This window comes from Sceloporus occidentalis, unplaced genomic scaffold (genome assembly GCF_023333645.1).
Source record: "Sceloporus occidentalis isolate IW3139 unplaced genomic scaffold, rSceOcc1.0.p SCAF_4, whole genome shotgun sequence".
NCBI lineage: Eukaryota > Metazoa > Chordata > Lepidosauria > Squamata > Phrynosomatidae > Sceloporus > Sceloporus occidentalis.
The window spans coordinates 18370659-18398482 of NW_028316984.1; the positions used below are offsets into that span (position 1 = coordinate 18370659).

The 27824-nt window shown below is 38.4% G+C and overlaps 1 protein-coding gene across 6 annotated transcripts in view; it reads right to left on the reverse strand.

The window, feature by feature from the left end:
• Positions 1-27824, reverse strand: part of ADAM23 (ADAM metallopeptidase domain 23) — a 115651-nt gene that overhangs the window by 44845 nt on the left and 42982 nt on the right. For 3 of the 6 annotated variants that reach the window (XM_089519322.1, XM_089519317.1, XM_089519321.1), the window contains exons 10-24: positions 26902-26973; positions 24905-25071; positions 22711-22795; positions 20925-21015; positions 18268-18319; positions 17412-17511; positions 15826-15897; positions 14875-14961; positions 13822-13902; positions 12008-12058; positions 10480-10543; positions 7966-8071; positions 6224-6343; positions 5430-5598; positions 1993-2104 (exon numbers count right to left, since the gene is read on the reverse strand). In XM_089519322.1, the coding sequence (XP_089375448.1) occupies positions 1993-2104; positions 5430-5598; positions 6224-6343; positions 7966-8071; positions 10480-10543; positions 12008-12058; positions 13822-13902; positions 14875-14961; positions 15826-15897; positions 17412-17511; positions 18268-18319; positions 20925-21015; positions 22711-22795; positions 24905-25071; positions 26902-26973 (1429 nt within the window). The remainder of the gene's footprint in view (positions 1-1992; positions 2105-5429; positions 5599-6223; positions 6344-7965; positions 8072-10479; positions 10544-12007; positions 12059-13821; positions 13903-14874; positions 14962-15825; positions 15898-17411; positions 17512-18267; positions 18320-20924; positions 21016-22710; positions 22796-24904; positions 25072-26901; positions 26974-27824) is intronic. The other 3 variants (XM_089519316.1, XM_089519318.1, XM_089519320.1) reach the window with 1 other exon arrangement.

Sequence of the window (27824 nt, forward strand, 5' to 3'; positions counted from 1 at the left end):
GAAACTTCAAACAAGCGTTTTGTTTTCCAAGGAGTACATGTATACCTCCTACAGGGCTTTTACAGGGTTCTCCCAAAGGAATTATGTATGAGTTTAGAAATAAGAACTGGAAAATTCACATTCCTCTCAGAGCAAGCTCAACTCACTAAAAGTCTAGTCTTGGCCTACTCTATCCTCAGGAATTAATTTGGGGTAGATAGCAACTATCAGTTCCACTATATACTAGAATCCCTAGGGGATCCTGAAGGGAATCTCAAATCCCCCACATGTTCAATGCCATGTGAGCAAATTTCTGTTCATATAATATAATTTTCTTCTTCCTCTTTCCAACAGTTTTCTATGCCCTCCTCCAAAAGTTGGTCCACAACATCTGCACTGGAAGAGAGAATCCATTTTGTTTATGGATGCCTTCACTTCAGACAAAGATGCCAGTTGGAGATATTGCCCTCATACTGTTGTTGGATCCTCTGTTTAGGAAGGGGGTATGAATGGACAGTAAAACAGTTTCCACTTATCCTTCTTGCTGGGGGATGGCACACGACTGGCAGTCCTTTAAAAAACATCAGTGTAGAAATTTCTAGTCCAAGTGGGACTAAGGATTATTAAGTCTGTCACCATTTAGGAGGAACTTCTTTTTAACTCCAACTAACTTACAGGGTTGCCTGCCACCAATATTGTCTTAGTAATATAGACACTTAGCTAGAACGTTTTTACCTTTTGATGCTAACTTCTTTAATGCTCTGAATTACTGCCTTGTCCCAATATTCTTTCATTAAAGCAAATGGAAAGGACTAGGACTTCATGCATGCAGTTTACCACACTTAATTTAATTTTACTATACATAATTTTATGATACTCTTGCTTTCTCTCTCTCTCTCTCTCTCTTTATCTCATACACACATTCATTCACGAAATCCAACTATGATAAAAGACTGCATGTCCTAAAAACTGGTATTTTCTCTTTTCTGGATTTATAACAAATGAAATTTAACTCCTAAAATTCTACAGGCTGAAAGTAGGAGATGTATGAAAAGAGTTGTTAACATTAGAAAATTTCAAAACAATGTCCACTGCCAAATGGGAACTATAAAAGAAAACTACTACTAGGTCACTTTTTACATTTGTGGAAATACAGAGTTTTAAACACACGCTTACATAAACACACACACATACAATACACGCACACATGAGTATTTAAGTTTATTAAACATGCACTTGGTAAACAAAAATCTATTAAGCACCCACAAATAAGAAAAAAATTATATGCATTGATATTTTGTCAAGTTTTCTTCACACATACAATCTTATCCACTACAAGCAAGAAGTAGAAATATTTCAGGAAGTTATAAAATTAATGAAAGAAAGCTGCTCCAGATCACAACATTTTTCAGACCGCAAAATTTTATTTAGTATGTAGGAATAAATCCTGTTGAACTCAATAAGGACTACTAAAGAGACATTCACAGGATAATGCTGCAAATGGTCTCCAATGGCATTTAAGAAATTTAGGCCTCTCCCATCGTGAAGCTCCCTTCAAGTTTTTCATTTAATAAAGGTTGTAAGATTTTCTTTGTTGAGGTTCTTATGTATTCAAAAGGGCACTCAGTAATGAAAAAAATCTTAATCAAGATGTTAATTCATTTGCCAAACTGAGAGATAACACTATTAAAATATGTTAATTATAACAAAATCTATTTTCCAAATTAGGTGATTAAATTTAAAGACAAAAATGAACAAACAATTATGTAGATTTTCTTCTTGGGGAACAGTATATATCAGAACCAGCAGCAGTACATGATTCAAGTGCATGAGGAGGCATCAAATCCCACTAATAAATGATGAACACCCCTCCCCACTTGGACCAGTGGTAAACAATCACCCAGAACCAGAGTAAACATATTGAATTAAGCATTGTACTTGTTCCCAGGTTCTTTCTTCCAACCTTTCCTCTGCAAAAAAGTAATTATAAGAAGAAACTGAAATCATACAAACCCTTTGGCCCACTGGGTTTCTCTGCTTCTTCTCTCTTTCTTGGGTCAAACATGCTACAATCTGTCCCTGCCCAAGTGTTGTCACACATGCATGTGGCTTCATTACTGCAGACCTAAAAAAAAGGTTTAACATGTTAGTATATAATAAATAATAATAATGCACATGGCTTACAGATAAAACTGGCTAAGGGTTCACCTACACTTATTAAATAGACCAGAAGATCACAGATTTTATTCCTGTTTTTTTTTTTTTGTTATGTCCAGATGGATGAAAAAGACAAAAAAGTATCCGATTTTGTTCCCATTCTTTCTGGTTTTATTTTGGAGATCCATACACATTTTGTTTACCTCAGAGTATTTTGTCAGCTCTTGGAAAGATCAGAGACTTTTTATACCACCTCCCCGGGTTGGCTTATTTTAACCCAGTATAGGACTGGGAATGGAAGCTATGAAAGAACTGGTCCAGATCCTAAAGTGTAAAGATACAAATCTGCACATCAATGTGATGATTGTCCAAACTATCATATTCCCCATCACAACGTACAGATGCAAGAATTGGACAATGAAGAAAGGCAACAGAAGAAAAATTAACTCATTTGAGATGTGGTGCTGGAGAAAAGCACTGAAGATACCATGGGTGGCCAAGAAGATAAACAACTGGGTCCTAGAACAAATCAATCCTGAACTCTCCCTGGAAGCCATGATGACTAAACGTAGGCAGTCATACTTCAGTCACATCACGAGAAGGCACAACTCATTAGAAAAGACAATAATGCTGGGAAGGTGGAGGGCAGTAGGAAGAGAAGACCAATGCCAGATGATTAGATTTAATGAGGGAGATTACAGGCCTGAGCTTGCAGGTCCTAAGCAGAAGGACCTGCAAGAAGAGTGAAGGAGAGGAGGGCTTGAGAGATGTCTCATCCACAGGGTCGCCATGAATCGAGGTCAACTCAAGGGCAGTTAACAAGAATAAAATAAGGAACAGGTACAAAATCTGGGACTTTTTGAACAGTTTGGAGGAATCCTAAATATGATGAGCAATATTAGAAAGCAATATACTCATATTTTAGATCCAGATATCCAGATGCTCTTGCATATACAAGTAAATCTCTTGATCACAGAAAGGATTACTTCTGTAATCCTTCAAATATATTAATTTGATCTTTCACTAGAGTCAAAATAGTGAGTTCTGTGCAGAAGGGAATTCTGTATGTGCTTTGAAGTGCTACATGCCACTGCTGCACTGCTATCAACATACAAAATACACTACATATAGATGATATTGCAGGGGAGATTTTTAAATATATAGTCTCAGGGATATGGTGGCTTAATGGTTAACATGGCAGCTCTGATGATCAGAAGATCAGAAGGTTGGCAGTTCAAGGCCCGAGTGCTGCATGATGGGGGGAGCTCCTGTCACTAGTCTCTGCTTCTGCCAACCTAGCAGTTCGAAAGCATGAAAATGCAAGAAGATAAATAGGTAACACTTTGGTGGGAAGGTAACAGTGTTTGGTGCAGTTATGCTGTCCCCATGACCATTGGAGTAGTCCTTGGACAATGCTGGCTCTTCTGAGATGAGCACTGTCTCCAATAATCGGTTACAACTAGACATTCATGGCAAGGGACTACCTTTACCTTTAAAATGTTTTCTGTGGATTAGGGCTACTCCATTTAAAAAATGTCAATTTTTGCAACTAGTTTATTTTAGAATACAAGTACATCAACTAAAGACCCACCACATGTATGCACAGCCAAGGAATCTGCGACAATGTCAGCAGTAATTTAGATTTTATATCAACAGTGATTTAGATATACAGCATAACCTCCAACTGTCCCAGTTTGGCAGGAACAATCCCAATCCTCTGTCATCTCCCTTTTCCAGCTGTTTTTAAAATCTCCCCGTTTCTTTCTTCTCCTTCCACTTTCCCCCTTTGTCTTCATCTTACTCAAATGGAAAAGACTGAAAAGCTCTCTGGCTTTCTTCTCAGGAACATTTGGGAGTGCTGTGCTTTCCAACTGGTCTTCTCCTTCACACCCACTGAGCAAACAAAGTAATCAATTTGAACATTCTGGTGAGAGAGAAGAAACTACCATTCCATCCAGACCCACCACTACCACCTCCCACGGATGCCAAAAAACACGGGACCCCAAGTCTTGTCAGTTTTAATTGCGGCATGCTGCACACACAGCTGCAGCAGTTTAGCAGAGTGCATGCACTACCACTGGAGACAATAGGGCAGGGCCATCCACAGATGCTCAAATCCATGGATGGCAAACCTGCAGTTGGCAAGAGCCAACTGCAGTTCATTTTGGACTGTAAATACCTGGACTGAAGAACCACTGCATATCTGAGTTCTTCCTTCTCCCTCCCCCCCCCCCACCAGAAAAGGTCAATAGCCAGATACATTTGAGGATGTGGGGGCAAGGGATGGGATATAAAGTTCTACCACATCAGAATATATAACTGGAATATGTCTCCCACTTGAACTGACACCTTTACATATTTGGGGGTTAGTGTGAAAAAAGTAAGCAAAGTGGTTAATCAAACAGAGAATAAATGGGGCAATATGCCAGACAGACAGAGAAAAGTAAGGAGGCAGTAAACCAAGGACCCCCCGAATGCTACACTCATACCCAACTAGAGCAACCTTCTCATCCTTCAGTCTCCATCACACTTCAACTTTAGCCACCGGAGCCCACTAGGCAGAATCTGGATAGGGGAGACCAGATGGAAGATAAAGGATGTTCTTTGCCTAATAACTAAATTTCAGTTGGTAGCCATATCTTTTCCTTGGAGGTATGCCAATCATGGTGCTACAATTATTAGTAAACTATGAGTAAAGTTGTGGTGTAGATTTTTCAAGCAAAAGATGCCTGTCTAATCCCTTTGCTCTCTTCCAAAATGTTTTGCTCCAATTGCAATTGGGAAAAAATCTCATTTCTTTCAGTGCACCTTTTTAAACAAGGAGCTCAGAACTTGCATGTGAAATGTGAAAACATTGTTCCTTGCCCTTTTTAAAGTAACATGGAGCAATAAATATCATTACCTTTCTGTCTGTCGTTCTTTTTAACGTAAATGGGACAAATGGTTGTTTTGCATAACACATATTGCATTATTGCAGGAACTTCATTATGGGAAAGGATTTGGAGGCAGGATATTTTGAAGCTATTTTTAGTTGGGAAGGTTGTAAAAATAATGTTAGAAAATACTGATATTATGGCACAATGAGGATCATGTTCTTTTTCTAAATAAGTCTGCTAAAGGATCTACCAGCATAGTTGAGGATAAACATAACTAAGCACTGAAAATAAAAGGTTATTCTACCTCCTGTCAATTTCTTTTCAAAAACGAACTATAGAAATCCATGTTGATCAATGGGGGGAAAACATTTCCTTTCTCTGAACCTTGAATATTGGCATGCCTTTACTGTGACTTACCCCATGTCCTGAACAAACTTTTCCATTAGTACCAACAGGGCAGCTGCTTATGTTCAGGGACTGAATGGACAGGCATCTTCTGTCCATACACATCATGTTAGGACCACATGGAGCTCCATCTTCTACATAGCCTAAGTCTGTTTCATCATCTAAAAGTACATGTGCACAACTACAAGAAGAAGTTTTTAAAAATGCTGTTAGCATGATGGAAAATGCATAAAGGAAACGGAATCACATAATTTATGATTTAAAAATAGTGTAAATGGCAAAAAGATCACTTTCTGTTTTGAATAACTAGGAAAGCATTTTCTGATAGTTCTGATTTAAAAAAATTGGCCACACTGAATTCAACAGTGAAAGTACAGATCAATTTGGCTGCATCTGTACTGCATAAATAAATCAGGTTGACAACACTTTAACTGCCATGATTCCATCCTATGGGATCCTGGGATTTGCATTTTGTTTTGGCACCAAAGCTCTCTGTTAAAGTGCTGTCAATCTGGATGATTTCTGTAGTGAAGATGCAGCTTTTGATGAGGCAGAAAGAACTAAAGCAGGGAAACTTTATTTCTATGAAGAGCACTGACATAAATTCGTTCTATCTAGAGGAAAATCTATTCAGATTCAAATGCAGTACTTAAATAATATTTAGTGTGTATACTACAAATTTATATTTTTGAAATAAAGTCAGTGTATGAAGCAAACCTGTAGCTTTAGTCCTTGAGACACTGCCTTCCAAAATGTAGACACGAGCTAAAAGAACCATTTACACAACTGTGTTGTACACTACACACCTGCAATTCACTACCACACCTTGGTGGAAAAAAGACGTTGGAGTGATTTCTCCCTCAAGGTGACCGATTCGTGGAGTTCCGTCAAGATTTGCACAAAGCAATAAACCACAAAACACATCACTGTCAAAACAACAACAAAAAGCAGAGGTCAACTAGCAAAATATTTTATAAAATAGAAATAAAAGGAATTTTGTATTAGATTATCAATGCCTGCTTAGACTGGAGTTAACAGTAAAATCCCAAATGATTTTAATGAGGCAAGGATTGAAAAGTAGTATTCACAGCCTAATGAGTATTGGTAATAGTACAAAGAAAAAAGGGTAAATTCGTTCAAATTCCCAAATTGATTTAAGAACAGAAATATTTATGCTACGGAGATCACCGCAGAGTAAAGAGGACCAGAACTCCAAAATCAGTGTTTCAAAGCGTTTCTAGCCAGTGCGAATAATTACAGTGAGAATGGCATGGGCTCTGTATCATTTGGGGAAACATTCTATACAGTTCAAGTCCATATTGAAGACAGCAGATAAGAGTTTGAATTGAAAAGATTGTTGTATTAGGTAAAAGATGCTTCTCATACAAAAGCCTCCTCCTATATCTGTTAATACATTTCTCCTGCTCCAACCTGTATCACATCCCATGCCATCTGAGGATCCCACAAACTTCAGAAGTAGTAAGGGGAGGAACATACCTGCAATAAAGGGTGTTATACTTCTCTGTAGCAAAGCCAGTGTCTTAATGCACTATGCATCAATGTTCCCAAATATGCAGGAAAATCAAGATTATTACCTTATCTATCACATTCTGATCTAAAACAAAATGGAGACTGGTGTGCTAAATAGTTAGGGAAGAAACATATTACAGCACTATCTAAAGAACCATCTACAAGAACAAATCCATCTACAGTTATGTGACTGTGGGAGGTTTTCAGTGTGTGTGTCTGTGTGTCTGTATGTCCGTGTGCAGGTGCATGGGGGGTAAACAGCAGCCACCACATCAAGGTTTTATCATTTCCCCCTAAGCTGCAGTCTTGGTTTGATTTGGTCATACACACCAATTTGCATGGGAAGAAATCGTCCACTGGCTCCCTCATGCCTACTATTCATTCTTTAAAAAACTGCAAGCCATTTGCTAATTGCATGGAAATTATAACTTCCATATATAACAGTGTATAAGTTGAGAAATTTAGGTCAAAAACGTGACCCAAAAAAACAGGGTGCCTTATACACATGGTACTTCGTCCCCAGCCAGGCTCCCTTTGCGAAGGAAAGCCCAGCTGGGGAGAGGCTAGCAAGAGCAACTGATCGCTTTGAAGCCTCTGCCCATCTGGGCTACCTCCTTAAGTCTGACCCTTGATTTATCGATGAGTCACATAAAAATGTACAATTTTGGTCCCCAAAGTTGACCTCTACTTATACATTAGGTCTACTTATAGTCAAGTACATATGGTAGTTTTACCCCAAATTCCCAGTGCTCTGCTACATGAAAAAAATATGGTCAGAGATATATGTGATCTTCATCTTTTACCCTTTGTAAAATGGTATGGACACCACAGGTAAAGATTTAGAAAATGCCAAAATAAGTTGCATTAAAAGTTTTTGATTCCTGAATGAGCATAAAAACATAGCTGCATTTAGATTCCCTATGAAATATTTGTGTTTTGTCAATTCAGCAATACAAGAAATGCATTGAGAATTCCTAAAAGTAACATATGTATATTAATTCTACAATGTTAAACTTACTGTTTGTTGCAAGGAATCCATCTATCACCATCCTTTCCACAGTTTCCCTTACTTGTACCTTCTGTGTTAAGTTTTTCATAACAGTGTTTATGAGACCCTGAAGCCTCTGTAAATAAAATGTAAAGTAATTTTTATTTGACATACAATTCTGCTCTTATCAGAATGAATGCAAAACAATTAGAAAAACGTTTTTTAAATAGTTGAGGGTACTAGACTAGTTAATGCTCTAAAAACTTTAGTTGTATACTAAAATCTTGATGTCTGTTTCTGAGAAATACAGTTTCTAAACCACATTGCTCACCACATTGCTCTCTGGAGATTTGGGAGAAGCAGGGCAGGGGGTCTAGGGGGGAACATATTGTTGAACCAGCATTGTTCTGCCTTCGTCGAGTTGGATTCCACTGCCAGCGAATTATGAGTAATAAAAAGATGACGCAAAAGAGTGCAAGGGGAATTTGACTTTTTCTAATCTGTAGCTCTAGTAAGCAGTTTGTTGTGGCCAAGGACAAGAAATGCTGGAAGTCAGTAATGAAATTCTGCCCCCAGTTACCGCTTTGAAAACATTTATCGAAGTTGTATGTTGCAGGCTTTTTTTCCAACTTACTTGAAAAATAGAGTTTCTTAAGAACTGTGTTGAGTAATAAGTGTATAAATCTTAATAATACACTTGGTTGCCCAGCACATGTTTAGCAGATATTAATAAGAAACGAAATTCAGAAGGAATTAGCTTTTTCTGTATATAAGTAGACTTATGTATTGCAGAATCAGCTACAAATCTCAGCAATCATACAATCATAGAGTTGGAAGAGACCACAAGGGCCATCCATCCAACCCCCTGCCATGCAGGAAATCTCAATCAAAGCATCCCTGACAGATGGCCATTCAGCCTCTGTTTAAAGACCTCCAGGGAAGGAGACTCCACTACACTCCAAGGGAGTTTGTTCCACTGTCGGACAGCCCTTACTGTCAGGAAGTTCCTCCTAATGTTGCAGCGGAATCTCTTTTCCTGTAGCTTGCATCCATTGTTCTGGGTCCTGTTCTCTGGAGTAGCAGAAAACATGCTTGCTCCCTCCTCAATATGACACCCTTCAAATACTTAAACAGAGCTATCATATCATCTCTTCACCATCTCTTCTTCGGACTAAACATACCCAGCTCCCTAAGTCTTTCCTCATAAGGCATGGTTTCCAGACACTTCACCATTTTAGTGGCCCTCTCTGGACATGCTCCAACTTGTCATACCTCTTGTCATTCCTGTTGTAGAGTTAAATATATGGGTGCTGTTAACAGTGATTCAGTGTGCATGTGCACACATGTGTATCAGAAGGAACAGTCTATTCTACAAAGTATCAATACAACAGCAAGGAAAAGATATGATGCTCTTGATCTGCAAACAATCTTAGCAACTTCAAAACCTGACATACCATTAAATATATTTAGATGGGCAGGCTCTGGTTCAGGGTCCACAGGAAATCATTTCTATTCTCCTCAGGGCCACATATCTTTTGCCTTTTGCCTGCCCACTGCTACAACCAGGAACTGCAACCCCTGGAAGCCTCCTGGAGTTGCAGCTGATTTTTTAGTATACCGAAATTCTATTTAACACCCTACATTCCCATTTTTCAAATCCAGACCAGGCTGACAGCATTTGACTTGCCCATGGTCATCCAGTGGGTTTTATGGCCGAGCTGGGAATCGAACCATGGTCTTCAGAGTTGTAGTCCAACACTCAAACCATTAAGCCACGCGGGTTCTCTTTCAATGCATATACCATATATATAAATTCCTAGAATCCAGCATATGACAGTTTTTGTCTAGTTGGGTGCATAAACCTTGAGACAACTCCTCTCTGTTAGTCACAAGTAAATGACATCAGGAGGGAAACTGGTTCCTTGTTACATTTTGAAGTCAGAAACTGAGGTAAAATTGAAAAATAGGGGACTGGAGAATCACCTTACTGTGTATCAGGAACACTGCTGAAAACCCAAGGTAACAGCTGGAGTAGCTTTTATTTCCTGTTTACCTTCCTGGAATTTCATAAGACTACTATCCCCAGCTTCATGCCCTCTGGATATGCTGACCCATATCCTAAGATTATCTTATATCAACTCAAGGATGGCTTGTATGGGATGGGCAAGATGGCTTCACCATCTAAAAATAATCAATGAGATTGGCTTCTGTGAGTCACCTAAAGGATGGGGCTAGATTGGAATGCTCTCAAAAAGATACAGGAGGATACACATCCACATGCAATATATTGTCCTAGTTCTATCTTTAAATATCAATCAGGGTTTTAGATAGGTCTGAAATAAGATATACATAGACCTTCTTTTATTGGTTTGGTGGCTCAATCATGTTTCCAGATTAAAGCTGTTTTAAAACCGAGAGCTGCTATTTGTTATCATTACCATTTAATTCCAGCATCAAACAGTTTTAACTAAAAAGTCATATTTATGTGAAAAACTGGTAGTAAAAAGTAAAAAGGAAACATGTGAATAAAGCAAATGAACCTACTAGGTCCCCAGATGTATTTGCATTGGTTATCTCTCCTCTTGCACTCTCCATTGTAGCAACGTCCCTAAATAAAAACAGTTTATATAAATAGATTTGTACATTTTGCCTTTCCTCCTATATAAACCCAGACACTGACATTAAAGAACTGCCTTACTTTATGAGCAATCTACTTTTTTAAAAAATCACCATTGCTTTGCTCCCAAAAGGGAAGTGGCATCTAAAGCAGTTTTCCTGGACAAGTACAGTTAAGACTGCTCTGTATTCCATTTCTAGTAAGACAAAAAATGCAAAAGAGTATTCCTTCACAAAAGAATACAACACACTACAGTCTCGGTGGGGAGATGATTTCTTTCACATATACAGATTGACATGGGTTGCTGCCACTCTGCAGTAATAAAACAGTTTGACACCACTTTAATGTCCATGGCTCAATGCTATGGAATGCTGAGATCTGTAGTTTGGTGGGACACCAGAGCACTCTGACAGTGAAGGCTAAATGTCTCACAAAACTACAAATCCCAGAATTCCACAGCATTGGGTCATGGCAGTTAAAGTGGTATCAAACTGCTTTACTTCTGCAGTGTGGATGCACCCATGTACTATGGTAAAAGCTGCTGTAAGGATGTCAGTTCATACTCCAATGTCTTGCAAATTCAGAAGAGCTTGTCAGACTGTTTCCCAAGCTTCTTTAGAACAATTCTTAAGTTAGGAAGAGGAATTTGAATAGAGATAAAAGAGTGTTCTGGGGACAGCTGCAGCCAATGAATATAGGTTAGAAGCTGGTAATCATAGGCTCGTTACAGACCGCCCAAAAGGGGCGGTCTCAGGCCGCTGCTGGTTGCAGCACGGAGGAGACGCCGCAGCCAAACCGCGCGACTCCTCTGTGCTGCAAAAAAGGAGCGCGAAAATCGCGCTCTTTCCGGCAACCCGGAAGAGATGTCGCAAGTGCCAAAGCACGCACTCGCGACGTCTCTTCTAGGTTTGGACGTGTGGACGCAGAACGTCCGCTACGTTAAGATGGCGGCGCCCGTCTGTATAGGGCGCCGCCATTTTGACGTATCGATTACGTGCGAGGGGCAAGGCGCGTCCGGAAGCACATCCCCTCACACGTAATCACGGCGCTATGACGGCGCTTCATGGGCCCGTCTATAACGCGCCATAACTGCTTATAATGGACAACACACACGGGGTGTCCAGTGAATATTATTCTTTCAACAATATTACGGGAACAATTATGAGGGAAACAATGAAAAGGACAAATTAATTAGTAATATGGTATTTACATATACTCAGTCTTTTATTTATTTAAAGATAAATTATTTGTATCCCACTTCCTCTCACCCAACAGTATTGTTACACTGTCAACAGCAATGCTGTTACACTGTTTAAGGGTTAATAATGTAACAACAATTAAAACAACACAACACCTTCAAACCAATGAAGCAAATACCAAAATGAAGAGATAAAAAGTAAAGTTCATCAAATCACAATTACGTGTTCTGTAAGAAGTAGTTAAAAACTTACATACCTGATTTGATTCACAAGCAAACCCATCTTGCTTATGAAGATTTGGTGGGCACTGAAAAGCAAAAATGCTTCTATAAGAATAAAGATATGAACTTTGATAGAATGCATTTGGCATATAGACTGATGAAAGAACCCAGGAGAGTAATGGAGCAAAAAATGTAATGATTTTCTGCATCCATAATTTCAATCAGGCCTTAGGAGTGGTTTGGAAATGGCAACTGCCTTCACTGCCTGCTGGGATCACTTTTTTTGATAAGGGGCAATGGAAATGGGGACCTGTTGTTTCCTTTCAACCTTTTGATCCAACCAACCATCTCCTTCTGGACAGGGGCCCCAAAATGGGTTTGTGACTGATTATCATTACAAGTCTCTATAACTGAAACAAAAAACAAAAACTCTTTGTCAAGAAGAACCTTTGTCTTCAACAGAATCAACTTTGTTTAAAGCAGAAAGCCTTGCTTTAACGCTTCAGAGATAATTAACAGCTTAGCAGACTTGCGTGTTAACCTACAGATATCAGGATGTTTATGCTAAACCATTCCTTTTGAAGGTTTATGACCAGTGCTACAACTGTCTATGTCTCTATTCTATTTTATTCTGATGTCACACCAACATCTATATAACTACATATAAACTAGAGGGTTGAATTGTATTTCATCAATATACCTGAGATGTATTGATGGCCTCATGACCATGGAGGTTGTGTTTGACAATGCTGGCTTGGTTACAGAGATGAGCACTGCCCCCTACAGTTGGACATGGCTTGACAACCTTGTGAAAGGGGAAACCTTTATTGATGGAATACAATTCAATGGAAGCATGAAAGCTCACACAAAAAAAAATTTTAAAAAATCTGCTAGTCTTAAATTACCACAAGGTCCCCCCTCTTTTGATATTCATCTTTAGCTTTTTTCATTTAAGACTGTTGTAACTACAGTTGTTCTGAAACAATACTCTTGATTTAGTAATGGGGTAGATCAGGATGAAAAAGTTGAAAAGATGGAGATGCTGTTGATGGGTTTTTTGTTCATGCAGGCAAGTGGCAATCAACCATTTCTGGAAAGGGCTACACTTCCCCCAAATAGTCTAGAAACTGCAGCTAGGGATTTAAATTTAAGGCTCCCAATCTATGTCTGGGCTCAATTTTAAGTCCTAGTTTTAACCTTTAAACTAAACCTTTAACATCCTGGGATCAGCTTACATCAAAATATCATTTTCTTCCACATATACCTTCCTGCACATTAAGATCTGTCCAGAAGCCCTGCTCTGTATGCTTTCATCAAGTGGTGCAGCTGATTACCAGGGAGAAGGTCTTCTCAATGGTGTCACCTTGTGTATACCGTACCTAGAGTGACTCATCTGATATCATTTACATTGTCTTTTCAATGCCAAGTTAACAGCCTCAAGAGGCTACTGGCAGAAGCAAGGGGAAGGAAAGTCACCTTTCACAAGCTCCTTTCTACTGGTCTCTTTCTAAATCCAAACAATGAAATGCAATATCTCAGACATAAATTTTCAGAAACTAGAGACTCATGCTTTTCAGGGAAGCACAGTGCCGAATTAATTTCCTGAACCTCTCATTTCAAATCATGATTTGGCTCAAGCTGAAAGGTGCATAATTTAGTCATTGTAAAAAAAACCCCAACCCAACACATGTTAATTGTTTTACAAAATAGTATGGAAAACCTTCAGACATATACTGTAGTTATGTTCGTTTGAAATATCAGTAAGCAATGTAGCACCATTGTGACGAACTGTGCGAAAGAAGTTATAACATAAGATTTCAAATGGTAAACATTAAAAGAATTTAATTACCTGGCCAGAGTCCCCAGTACAAATCTCTGTAATATCACAATCATTTACTGCTTCACGACACTCAGAGCCTCGAGGAATAAACTGGAAGTCAAAAGACATTTGTCCTTAAAAATGAACTCAAAATATTTAAATGTTCTGTTGTAAAACATTAGTGGAAAAAGTGATTTTATATAAAAGTGTATCTTTCATGCTCTTGGTAGAAAAGCAACAGGGGAGAGGCGTGATTTTGACTGGATGCTATAATAATGGAACAAGTTAAGCAACATCTTGCTTTCTGTGTTCTTCTACTTTCAGCTTCCTAGGCTGTTTTTCCGATTTTGAAATCAATTCTTTTCCCAAAAGGAGAATTTTTGTCCATGTATTTTGCTGACAGCAAGTACTGATGCTGCCTCTACTCAGATTGTTATTCTGCACAGCTTTCATATGACTCTTCAAGGCCTTTTGTTATTTTTGTATTGTTTGTTCATATTATTGTTATAAAAATATTAAATTAAAAAAGAAATATTTCATTCTCATCTAGAAAATGAGGGTTTATTTTTATTCTAGGATAAATTGCAGCAACAAACAAGTGCAATGGTCTAATTTTGAGTAAAGATCATTCTGATGTCTCTTTGTTGGATGGAAGAAGAAGAGCCTTTACAGTAGAACTGTAAGATTTTAGAATGCTGTAGCTTTAAAAAAGGAGGTATACCTATCTTGATCTCCTGAGTCAATAGTAAGCAAAGACACAAAAGAGATCTCTGAATGGCCACTTGTCTATGGCATTATTAAATCTGAATTTATTAGCCAAATTACCTACCCAATTTCCTTCAACCTCCCTCCCTACTCTGCTGGCTGGAGAGATCCATATGGTTTGAAAACTCTTTTCCAGAAAGTTTCAGTGGATAATCAATACAGGTTTCTGCAGTGAGATATCTAGCTTCTTCGCAATAATTTGGACAAGCTCTATGTATTTTAAACACTTCTTCAGCTTCAGTCATTAGAAGGAAACATTAACGGATCAATTTAGACCACAGTTCTAGCAAATATATTTTTAAAAACCCAAAAACTCACAAGGCAGGTGTCATTACAACAAGGGCCATCACTGCAATGAGCTCCATTGGAAAGTGAGCACTTCTTACAGCAGTTTGCATAGCAATCCTTTAAAAAGAAAAGTGAAGTGTTAATGTTAAAATTCAAATCCAGTAATTGGTATAATCACACAAAAATGCAATTGACTTTTAAAAGACAAATGAGCAGTATATACAACTGTACTACAATCCAGGGCTAAGTATCTTATGTGAGCACAATATTTTACAATAAATAAGGAAAATATTTGTAATACTAATTTTTGTTTTAAAATGCACATGATATTCCTGGTTGTTACAAGCCTTCAAATTGACTTTGACTTATGGAGACCCTATCATTGGATGATTTGGGGAGTTTTGTGGGTTCTTTCTTTCTTTTTTGGACAAGATCTGTTCTGAGGAGATTTGCCCTGCCTTCAAGACAAAGAGAGTGTGACTTGCCCAAGGTCCCCCAGTGGGTTTCCATAGCAGAGGGAGATTGAAATCCTTATCTCCCAGAGTCCTAAATCCAACATGCAAATCTCCACCTATGCTGGCTCTCATAGGAAGCATACCTCATGCTAAAATGGAGAAAGGTGTAAAAATGAGGGGTAACACCATAACATTTTCTTTTTTATATTTCCTATATTTTTCTCTGTATTTCTCACTGAAGGCTAATTTTCATTGTATTCAAAGTCCATTGACTTAGTTATTTAACTACAGTGAAAATACACTGAAGGGTGAGCAGCCAAATGTTCCTCAGTGATCACTGTTATCAGCACAATACAAGATAGGCAAAGCTAAGGAAGATGAGAATTGCAATCTATCAACACAAGTTGCAAACCTTGGCTATACAGCATAAGTCCTGTCATAAAGGAAGCATTCTTGAAGTTTTCTTTTAAAGAGAGACTTAGTAAACATACAAATAACTATAGATATATTTATTTTAAAATGTTACCATTTGGAAACCACAGTCACAATCTTCTCCTGGTTCCACATATCCATTTCCACATTCTGTAGTGTCAAACAACTTAAAAAGATAAATACAGAAAACACTGCTTTAAAATGGTCATGACTTATTATTTACAATTTAATGATTATGCAGTATACTGAATTTTTTCAACAGAATGATTAGCTATTCCCATAATGAAGCAGCATGATGACAAAGATGGCCCAGTACAGACGGGCCCTGAATGACGCCCTCGTAATGTGCTAGAGTTGCCTCGGGGTGGAGCGGCCACACGCTCTGCAACCCTAGTACATGACTAGGGCGTCATCGTTGCGCAGCACTGTATAGATGGCGCGTGTAGTGATGTCGTTGCTGCTGCTCTGCATCCAAATGGAGCAGCGCAGGAGTGGTGAGTTCGCGCTGTGGCAGGCTGCTTGCAGTGGCGCAAAAAGGAGCCGCTTTTTAGTGCTCCTTTTTCTGCTGTGCAGCAGCGCCGCACAATTTGGTTGCTGCGGTGCTACTGCGCATCAACAAAAGGCAGCCCTAGCCTGCCCTTTCAGGTCCATCTGTACCGGGCTGATATTATCATATATATTGCAGATATGTTGTCCCAAGAGCTGTTCAATTTCAGACAAAGCAAACAACACAAATGAGCCAGGTGGAAAGTAAGAATATCTAGAAACACTATCACTCCCCCACAGCCCGTTAAGACAGTGCAGGTAAACAAAAAAGAAGATACAAAGAAAGACAACTTTGGCTTATGTTTCTTGAGTAACACCACCACCACCCCTGTATTATCATATGGCAAACTATTTTTTTGAAACTCAATCTAAATTAATTTTTGATTCTTTAAATCTGGTTCAGTGTGTCACTCTCATTAAAGCAGATTTCTAATATAAAGGGTTTTTTAAAGGGGGGGGTGTTAAATAATAGTAATGATGATTCTGTTAATAATAACTAACAATTATGTTATTAATAATTATGCAATTTAAAATAATTTAAATATATACAGTAAATAAATAAACCTGAAGGGACTTTTCAAAGCAATTTTTGAAATGGCAAGACATGCATGACCCTTTGGACCCCCACAAGCAACACCCACTCACCCATCCTAAGTTTAGCACCAACCCCCATTTTTGGGTGGACAACCATTCATTACCATGAAAAGACACTCCATAAAGCTATGAAAAATGTAGCTAGGTAATGGCCAGAAAAGGAACAAAGCAGAGGGTTTTATTTCCTCTGGTTCCTATCCAGCTATTTATCCAAACTGCCTTCCTGTACAAATCACACTCCAATCCCTGCCTCCCAAATTTATAGAATATATGAGGACTTAGGGCTCAAACAGACAGGCCAAAATAAAGCTGCTTCGGGTCACTTTCGAAGTATGCTGTTTAAATGATGTGTACATCCTAAGAGGCCAGAAACCACGCCAAAGCCACGCTCCAGTCCTAAGGACTGGAGTGCAGCTTTGACGCAGCTTCTGAACTCTTAGGATGTGTGTGTCATTTAAACAGCATACCTCCAAAGTGACCAAAAGCAGCTTTATTCTGGCCTGTCTGTTTGGGCCCTTAGTTCCATTGTAATTAGCGTACCTTTGTTGGTCTGTTGAAGAGACAGGAACCTCCCCCTCGGTACAGAAAGTCTCTGTATTCTAGAATGCTACACTTCGAGAATTTTCTGGGGTGGTAGACACTGAAAAACAAAAACAAAAGTCAACCCAAAAATAAAAGTCAATCCAGCCTACACCAACAAAAAATTAATATAGCTTTGCTCTTCTAGATATATTAGATTATATCTTCTAGATATAAATTTTCAAACACTAGTGTTGGTGTAACCTGGTACAGTAAATCGTGGTATCATTCCCCCATTGACCTCCTCCTGTTCCACACCATGCAGAATCCTTAGTAATGTTTTTTGTACTAATGTACTCATAAATTCTAATTCCTGTATATAACAGTTGTGCAATAGTTGTGACGTAAACAACTAGCAAAATTAAAATTACACCTATAAATTACTGTACATTATCACATGCCCAGCATATTGGTAAGGTGAAAATTTTGTAAGATGTGATGTCTTAAAAGAATTTTTAAATAAATAAATTTAAAATAAATTTAACATTTATTTAATAAAAATAAGTGGAGGCTTTCCTTTCTCTTTCCACTGAGACACATCCCACTCATGCCATCTCTTCAGCTTTTTAAAGGCACACAGGTGAACGCCACAACCCATTTCTGCCAAAATGCAAATGTTTACGGAGTAGTGGGGTCACCCCCACCCCCCTTAGAGTGTCACCTCGTGTGCTTGCATGGCCCAGTGATGCCCCTGCAAAAACGTATACTATCCTTAGCATTAAATGTTTCTTGTTGTATTGTACACAGCCAAGCAACAGGTCTGAAAACAAGTTTCATAATTTTCTGTAACATTCAGTCACTGTTTATGATTGCATACCCTGTCTCCTCCATGATGCATCCACCCCACGATTCTGTGCAGTCACAGCCTTCTGAAACAAAATGAAAAATACAAAATAAATGAGAAATGTGCTTAGAAATACAAGCAACACACATAAGTACCACATAAAAGTGAGAAAGGGAATGGCAAAGAAGCAGTTCTGCTTGAGAATGTATGTTTAGTACAATAGTACATGATAAAGATATATCTAGGACTGATGATAAGTAAATTGAACTACAGTAAATCAGTAGCAAATTTTCTGAAAGAATTCAGTTTAAAATTTACTCAATAAGCTTAGGACTTTAGCATTTTAAATTCAAATGAAAACTGTCTGTTCTTATTAGATATTGGAATGAAAGTGAATGTAGATTATTATATCGGCAACAAGAGGTATTCTGACAGCTTTTAAAATGTTTTCGTATCTGATTCTTCTCAAGCAGGTTTTTAATTAGTAATTGTTTGCAGGAGGCTCTTGATGGAAGGCTGTGCTCTATTTTTAACTCTTGTATGTTTTTGAATAATTTGATACTGTTTATAAGCTATGATTTTAATGTGCTTTAAATTTTATTGTCAAGTTTTACCTGATTATGTTCTTACTTTTTTGTGAGCTGCCTTCAGTCCCACACCAGGAGAAAGGTGGCATATACGTGGAAGGAAGGAAGGAAGGAAGGAAGGAAGGAAGGAAGGAAGGAAGGAAGGAATAAATATTTTTTAAAATGTAGTTAAAGGAAAACAAATTCTCCAAGAGGCTAGGAAACACACCATTATCTGTTTAAAATCAGAACTGAGAATCATGCTTAAGCCATGTTTTTTTTTAATTCTAGTTTATATGCTAACTACAGTTTGTACAAACCACCCTGTCCAGCAGATTAAAGTTTTCTGAGAATGGAAGAAGGAAGTTGAAAGCACAAGGGAAGGGTAAGTGCAAAAAGCTTACCATGCCTGAAAAAATATGTCTCTTTATTTAACTATTATCCTAAAACCTAATTTTTTCACTGACAGAACACATTTTAATTTAGATTGGAAGATTCTACCAATCACTTGAAAAACTTGCTTGTAAACTAAATTTGTATAGAATAATCTCTTCAGCGTACACGTTATTACAAAATGTTCTTGCCTACAGACACCAGATTATAAGTAAGCTCTGATGGTAGAATAAAAAGTTTAGCACTCCTTGGAAGAAGAATGGTTTGATCAATGATCTAGCCCCCAATGAAATATTGTGGCCAGATCTAAATGAAACTGTATGTGTAAGGAAGCCTTCAAATGTCCTTAAACTCAGGGCCAGCTCATCCATTTAGGCAAACTAGGCAGCCTAGGGTGGCAAAATTTAGGGGCAGCATGGTGGCTTTTTTGTATATTTTTTTGTAATTAAACAATATTAAAGTGAAAGGCCATTGCAGCAAGCGACATAAAAGAAAGCTACCATATGACGGTTTCTTTGTACAGTGGCCAAAACGTAAATGTGCGCCCCCCTGTGTCCGTGGTATGGTTTTCAATTGGCTTTTTGACTAATTCTCAGTACTATGACGAGATTGGAACCTACGTTTTATGTCACGTTTAGCATTAACAAACAAAACAGCGGAAATCAAAAGGTGAAAATAATTATGAGGGCCAAGAGGGGGTGCCAAAATATTTCTCACCTAGGGTGGCAAAATACCTAGAGCCAGTCCTGCTTGAACTGAAGCAGATCTGTAAGAAGGAAAGGGCCCAAAATTTGTGAAACCAATACAGTATGAGATGCTAATCAACACTTGCAGGATATGTTTACTTGAAGTTATTGCTGCACAAGGGGGTTGTTCTTCTGTGCCTTCAAGTCATTTCTGAATTATGGTAACCCTTAGGCAAACATATCAAAGGGTTTCCTTGGCAAGTTTCTTCAGAAGGGGTTTGCCATTGCTATCCTCTGAAGCTGAAAGAGTACAACCTGCCCAATGTCATCCAGTGGATTTCTATGGCTGAGCTAGGATTCGAACCCTTGTCTCCCAGTGTCCTATAACAAAAACTCAAGCCATTACGCCACACTGGTGATCACTCAAGGGGGTACTACCATATATTGAATCTAAAGGTTCTGATACTTTTTAACACATTTACATTTACTGCTGAATTGGCTGTGGATAAATAAATGTTGAAAATGCATCATCTTTGTATCATTTATTTACACAGTATGCTATTTACTATAGAATTATGGAGTTGAATTGAAATCTCAAAACATTTTGGGTTGGAAATATGTGACAATCCTAAAGATTTCACAAACCTGCCACTGCATAGGATTAAAATATTAATTGGCTAATTGAGTATTTATAAACATAACCATATCTACCTATCTCCTTAAGGAAAAGGATATGCAACGGCCTTAGATCCTTTTATATGAACTTTACAGAAAATACAGAATTCCATTCATGCAAGTCTACTCAAACAATACACTTCCATCCTGATTTCTGCTGATGTCCCAACAAACCATTAGCCCCACATGCTATATACCTCAGACCTTTCCTGAGGAGGTGGGTGGGAAAGTCCTTTGCACAAGTGCACTTCCATTCTCACACGGCTCAGAAATCAGGCCTATATTTCTTTACAGGTTATTTCAACATCCAAATTATGCAAAAGTTTGTAAACTGCACTTAGCAGAACAGAAGGAATTTAACGCCAAGTACTTTGTTTTCTGGATCCTGGTTCCCACTGTATTCCTAGATTCTGAGCCAAACTTTGGGACAATTCTTGTGCCATTGCCCAGGGAAGGCCATACTGTTAGAAAAAGAGTAGAGACAGAGAGTCCTAAGTACCATAGTTTATTACAAATCTTAGTACAAAGCTTCTCTTTTATTAATTCTGCCTGGCATTTGCCCTAAAAGTATTTTTTTGGAAGTGGTCAGTATGAACTGAGTATTCTTCCATGACAGCTTCCTTAAACTTACACTGAATAAGCTAAAAGGCAACCTAAAATAGCAAGCATTTTATTACTGAAAATGAAATGGACATGTATGAACCCAGACGTATTACTGATACTGTGGAAATACACTCAACCCCATTGATAACAAGGACTTATTTTCAGAAAATAAGTACAAGGACACATTGCATCACAACAAGCCTCAGTGGCAGTGGATTCTATTTCCCACTTCTGGCTTGTTTTGTTTGTTTGTTTGTTTCTCACCACCCTTTGTAACAATTTCTATTTCAGGGTGGTAAATGGAGAATACAAACTTGAGACAAAGAAGCTGTAAATTTGGATATTACAACAAGCCAGAATTCATAATCCAATGGCAAACCATGGGTTCAGTTGGTGGTTTGTAGGTGGTTAGCAATCTTGTTAGCAGACGTAAGAATGAACATCATAACATGCCAGAACTCAAAAAACCACACTATGGCCTGTCTTGTCTTGTGAATTAAGACTGTAGCTGTGGATAAAAATCCTAGTTCATATGAACAGGCTGTTTGTTCAGATCTGTTCGTGTGATATTGCTTATTCACCTTTTGCTCCCTTGTCAGTTTGATTAGGTAAAGTAGCAACAAAGGTTTGTTTAGTGTGACATTCAAACTGAGGTTCCTTACTGCTCCAAAATGGCCAGGATTCATAAACCAAGAATAAAATCTGGTCAGCAATTCTGTACTGCAAACAGAAGATTTAGATGATGCAACCAACAAACCAACTGCAAAACTGACTTATAAGTAACATAAACAGGGAAAAAAAGACATAAAATAAATTAATCATGGCTAACACTTTCTCCTTAAATAAAAGTGGAGAGGATCTTCAGTGATGCCACCAGTACAGCAGTTGAGCAGGAATAATAGGAAGTTGCTTTAAGAAGCAACTATGGGTATATGAGAGAGACAGTCCCCTAACTGCTAATATTTGGAAGGTTTCTCAATATAGTCTCTACTGTACAGAGACCATGGTATAGAATTACTGATAACATATAATAACATTAAAAAACCCACTGGCAAATGCAGACAAATATAGATGATCTGAATGATTTCTACAGATCGACAAGAAAATGCTTTGATTCACATTAATGTAAAAACCCAACTCTATAAGCAAAAGGGCCAAGCAAAATAGAGAAACTAAATTATAAAGCCAAGTTCCAAGCAAGAAACGTGAGACTGAATTCAATGACAGAAATCTAGTCAACAACTTTGGAAATATCTATACCAAATTGTATCAGAAGCATGCCAATTTGACCATGATGCAATGGATTTTTTGCTCTCATGTTATAACAAGAATAGCCTCTCTCTTACTCAAGCTGCCCACATGCATCTAGCCTGAAGACATTAAAAGTAAACAGCAAATATCCTCTGTCAATTCCCTTTCAGATTAAATGTTGCTCAACATATCTGTTTTGAATTTTGAAAACACTGCAAGACATCTTTAAAAAGAAGACATTTATGATGAGGGAACTTTTCATGTCACCCTTCCCCACAAAATCTTCCAAAGCGAAATGTTACCTCATTTACTCCAACACCTCTAGCCACAGAACATATTCCTCCAAAGTAGCTCAGACTACTTCTTTTGTAATGAAATGTCACATTCCTTAAATAACAAGATAAAGAAAGTAATATTAATAACTTTTAATGGAATCTTACGTCCTGCAATAGAAAGACAGCATATAAATAAATCATTGGAACGATGGGACTTTCCATTCAAAGCTCCTTTTCTTTAGTTTGGGGGAGGGCAGTTTTAGATGTACAGTATTGCTGTGGTAGGCAGGACTAGGCTAATGAGAATTTAGAAGGACCTCCCATGAGAGGAAACAAGCTACTTCTCTCTTGCAAAGGTATCAAAGTAAAAAATAATTAAGTTTTTTAAAAAATAAAGGAAAAAAAGCCCATAGAAAATAGAACTTAATAGGGACAAGGCGGGAAAACAGGGGAAATATCTCAACTGATAAATTGTTTCCTTGGGTGAATAATGAATTCTCCCCTCGCCCCATTGAAGCTGGCATCTAGAGTCATGCACAGTGTGGGAGTTTTCTGAAGAGATTTATCCTTTATTAGGTATGGAGCTGTCCTTTTCACCTTTTGTGAGACTTTGACTGCCAGGAGGCAGCAAAGTTCTTCTGGAAGGCGATAATATGATACTGCAGTGATCTCAAGTGTCTCTTGACCCACTGGATGCAGTCTAAACCAGCTATTATTGGCTAAGAGCATGTCTGAAGCATAGGATGGGTGTTCAAAACTTCTATACATGCTGATTTCTGTATTTGGCAGTTTCCATACTTTGACCAGACCAAACTACCTTGCTGTTGTACTCCCACTGGAGAGGAAAAAATGAGAAACAGACTTGTCTGAGTCTTCTCAAGACTGTTTCTCATTTTTTGCTCCTAGCTCAAATTAAACACTTTACTTGATTAGCTGGGGTGGATATAGAATCTGAAAATGTACTGGTTTTGTGTTCCGGAAGCAGGATTCATATAGAGCACCTTTATGTAGCAGTACAGCCATTTAGAAATTAATACTGAGGAGTTATGCTTAAGAATCATACTAATAGTGTGATCCTTTGACCCACCATAGATTGATGTAATAACACTTTCAGGACATTAATATGAGTATTGTACTAGTATTTAGTGGATAAAATCTGTGAACAGAATGTGGGCATATGGTTTGAATATTCAGTAGTGGGGGGAAAGTAATCAGCACATGCTAAAGGTATATACTAACGCAGCCAATGATCTAGTAGATATGTTCCCTGCATAGTGGAAATGACAGCAATTGTAGCTGTGATTCTTAAGCACTAAGTTCAACATGCAAAAATACTAATTTTGGAGATGGTAGAAATCACAGGGTTGTTGATGGACAAATAACAAACAATGCCTAGGCTTACCCCTAGATCATTTTGCTAAACTCTATTTATGTGAATTTGTGGTTACACTGTAGACTAAGGACTAGAACAGACGGCCCATAAAAGACACCTTCAGGGCATCATCAGCCCACTGCATGCCACCGGAGCAGCTTGCAGCTGGCTTCAAGTCATAGCAGGTCAGGAAAAGCCGGCTTTTTGCCAAACGAAAAAGGAATGGATCTTTGCCACGCCTTTTTCAGCTGGCTTTAAGAAGGACTGGAGCCACGGTGTGTGTTTGCCATGGCCCCAATCTGTCTTCGGAAGAGGCAGCTTCATGCTGTAATGTAACATTGACACTGGATATCATCTGGCATCTTTTAAAAAGTTGCGATTGCTTTAAAAGGCTCAGATTCAACTGGGTTTAAAACAGAATACAGAAGCTTACTGCAATGAGCATTTTGAAGTTTATCTCTAATTCTTGTTTTACATTTTTATAGTACAGTGGTACCCCGGGATACGAATTGACCGCGTTACGAAATTTCCGGGGTACGAAAAAGTTAGATTTAAAAAAACTGTTCCGGGTAACGAAAGATTTTTCGGGTTACGAAATTAATTTCGGCGCGAAATTTAAATCGGAAGCGCGGCTAGCGGCTTTCCAGCGCCTTTTCGGGTTGCAAAATGTATCGGGTTACGAACGGCGCCGCGGAACGAATTAATTTCGTAACCCGAGGTAGCACTGTAATAGTAGAGACATAATTAAATTAAGCAGTGTTATATTTAGCAAACATGAATTTTTAATTGTGAAGGGCATGATGTCATAGAAGAGAGGTCATGCACAAAATAGAGCTCAACAGTACATACGAGAGAAGGTGTACAGCATCAGCGTGCTGTTTGATGAAATGCTGCCGATATTTGGAAAAATCATGAAGCATCTGCCTCGGGTCAGGGCGAATAGTAATACGATCTCTGTCAGACCAGGTTTCAACAGCAACCAAAACAACCCTCGTGTTCAGTTGCTCCTTGTAAATCTGTGGGCAGAGACAGGACAGGCACAGGAGTAGAACACAGGAGAAGAACACTGTGTCAAACATGCACAGTTAGCCAGTCAGTCAGTGGAAGGACAAAGGGGGGTAAAGCAGGAGGGAAACATTGGAATAATTAGCTTTTTTGCTTCTGGTTTACCTAAAAGTTAGCATTTCACTAAATTTACATTAAATCCAATATTATAAAAGATGGTGTATAATTATTACTACACTGCACTTAAAGTATATTATGGGAAATAAGAAATGTAATTGAAGATTTTTGCACAATCATGATTTTTCACTTATATGCTTCAAAATCCATATGCAGAAACCAAACGTAGAAAAACAGGTTTTAGCTCTGCAGTGTTAGTGTTACCTATAAAGATTTCAGAAAAAAGATGCCTCTACACCAGTCTAGTTTAATCTTCCTTTCCATGAAACTGCATTCTTTGGGATTTTACAGAAGGCATTCAACATATTGGGATGGTACCTCCTCTTGGAGGGATTGGACAGGGTCTACTTCAGTTATTGCCTCTCCAGAAGAAGGAGCCACCCTGCTTCCCAGACCAGAACAGAAGAGCAAGAATGTACTTCAGCCCCTTTAGTGAACTGGAAACTATACCTGAAAAAAGTAGCTTCACGCTAAAAGTACTGTGAAAAATTAACAGAACTGAAATACTGAGAGCAATATGCAGCGAGGCACAAAGAGATATTCCTGGTCAGGTTTGTCTACCATCCCAGAAACAGTTGGTTTCTCTGGAAGCTCCAAACACACCCAAACACTCGGTCTACAGATGCTTCTAGATTCTGGAAAAGCTGCAAACTGATGTTTGGTTCACTCCAACTGGCAGTGCCATACCTATACTCTGAATACCCTCAGTGACAATCAGAACAACTTGTGTATGGAGTTTATCACACAGGAGGAATTTCTCTCAATTTTGAATAAAAAGAAAGTGGGGCCAGAACGCATTCGTGTGAATTCGCTAGTTCAGCGAATTTACGTGAATTCGAATTGCATTCGAACTGACTTCCCATTGCCCGAAAATAGCTTGCCACTGACCGAAATTGTGTGTGGCAGTCTATCATGCAATAACGTGAAACCCCATGATTGCGTTTGGACTGACTTCCCATTGCCCGACATTGTGTATGGCAGTCTATCACGCAATAACATTAAACACCATGACTGCGTTTGGATTGCCATTGGATTATACTTCCAACCTCCCTTGTCTGATAAACTCCTATGTCTGGATATACAAATACTGAAACCTTTATATTTTCAATGAATCCTTGGGAAAGAAAACCCCCATATATGTAAGAGAAAAGTAAAAGGAATAAAACTCCTTTTCTCCAATGTCCAAATTTTGAGGCAAGCCCCCACAATTTTCAATATTCCATAACACTGAATTTTAGTGTGGGGGAGTGATGCTGTTTCAGCTAGATATGGTAAACAGTAGAGGAATTGAATTCAGAGCCATATTAGTCTGGAATATCACTACACAAAGGGATCTTGTGGCATCTTTGAGACTGTGTGAAGATGCATCTGAGGAAGGAGACCAAGTTTACGAAAGCTTATCCTACAACTTCTTTCACACAACTAATCGCAAAGATACTAAAAGAACTCTTTGCACAGCAGAAGAATTGAGTTAACTACATTAGTTTTTAGTGTGTTATTGGATATTCTTGTTCTGAAAGTATAAATCGTGTTCAGTTAAACACTGGCTCCTAACCAAAGACTAAGTAAATATCCTAAAGTGATTATCAAACTATCATTCCATACTACCTCTGTTTGCAACCAGTGTCTTTCAAATTATGTGTTATTATAACGGCAATACTTACAGCATCAACAAGGTTTACCACAGATTTTGCAAAGTTGTTCGTAAAGACATGTGACGATCGATGCTTTTTGAACTAGAAGAAAGATGTGAAGATATAATTCGATCATGTTATTTGTTATTCCCTATTGCCTCCTAGCAGTGAATCTAACAAAGAGATGCTCTGTTAATAATATTTTCAACAATTAACATGTATGCAACTGTTTCAAGAAGGTCAGCTGAACAAATGTAGAATGAAATCTATTCTGAGATATTTTGTAATCACTTTTTGTCATCAATTCCACTATTCAAACTGATGAAACGGTTTGTTGCAAGCCTCCCACTGGAGCTCATTTTCAATGCTGCCTCTCTCATATTCATTTTTAAAAAGCATACTGTTGAGAGAGCCATCATTTAAACTTCAAGTAATGACAGCCTACATTTTTATGAAAAAACAGAAATATTTCTGGGCACCACAATTCAAAAAGGACATTGAGAAACTGGAGCGTGTCCAGAGGAGGGCAACTAAAATGGTGAAGGGTCTGGAAACCATGCCCTATGAGGAAAGACTCAGGGAGCTGGGTATGTTTAGTCTGGAGAAGAGAAGGTTGAGAGGTGATATGATAGCCCTGTTGAAATATTTGAAGGGATGTCATATTGAGGAGGGAGCAAGCTTGTTTTCTGCTGCTCCAGAGACTAGGACCTGGAGCAATGGATGCAAGCTACAGGAAAAGAGATTCCACCTCAACATTAGGAGGAACTTCCTGACAATAAGGGCTGTTCGACGGTGGAACAAACTCCCTCAGAGTGTGGTGGAGTTTCCTTCCTTAGAGATCTTCAAACAGAGGCTGAATGGCCATCTGTCGGGGATGCTTTGATTGTGATTTCCTGCATGGTAGGGGGTTGGACTGGATGGCCCTTACGGTCTTTTCCATCTCTATGATTCTA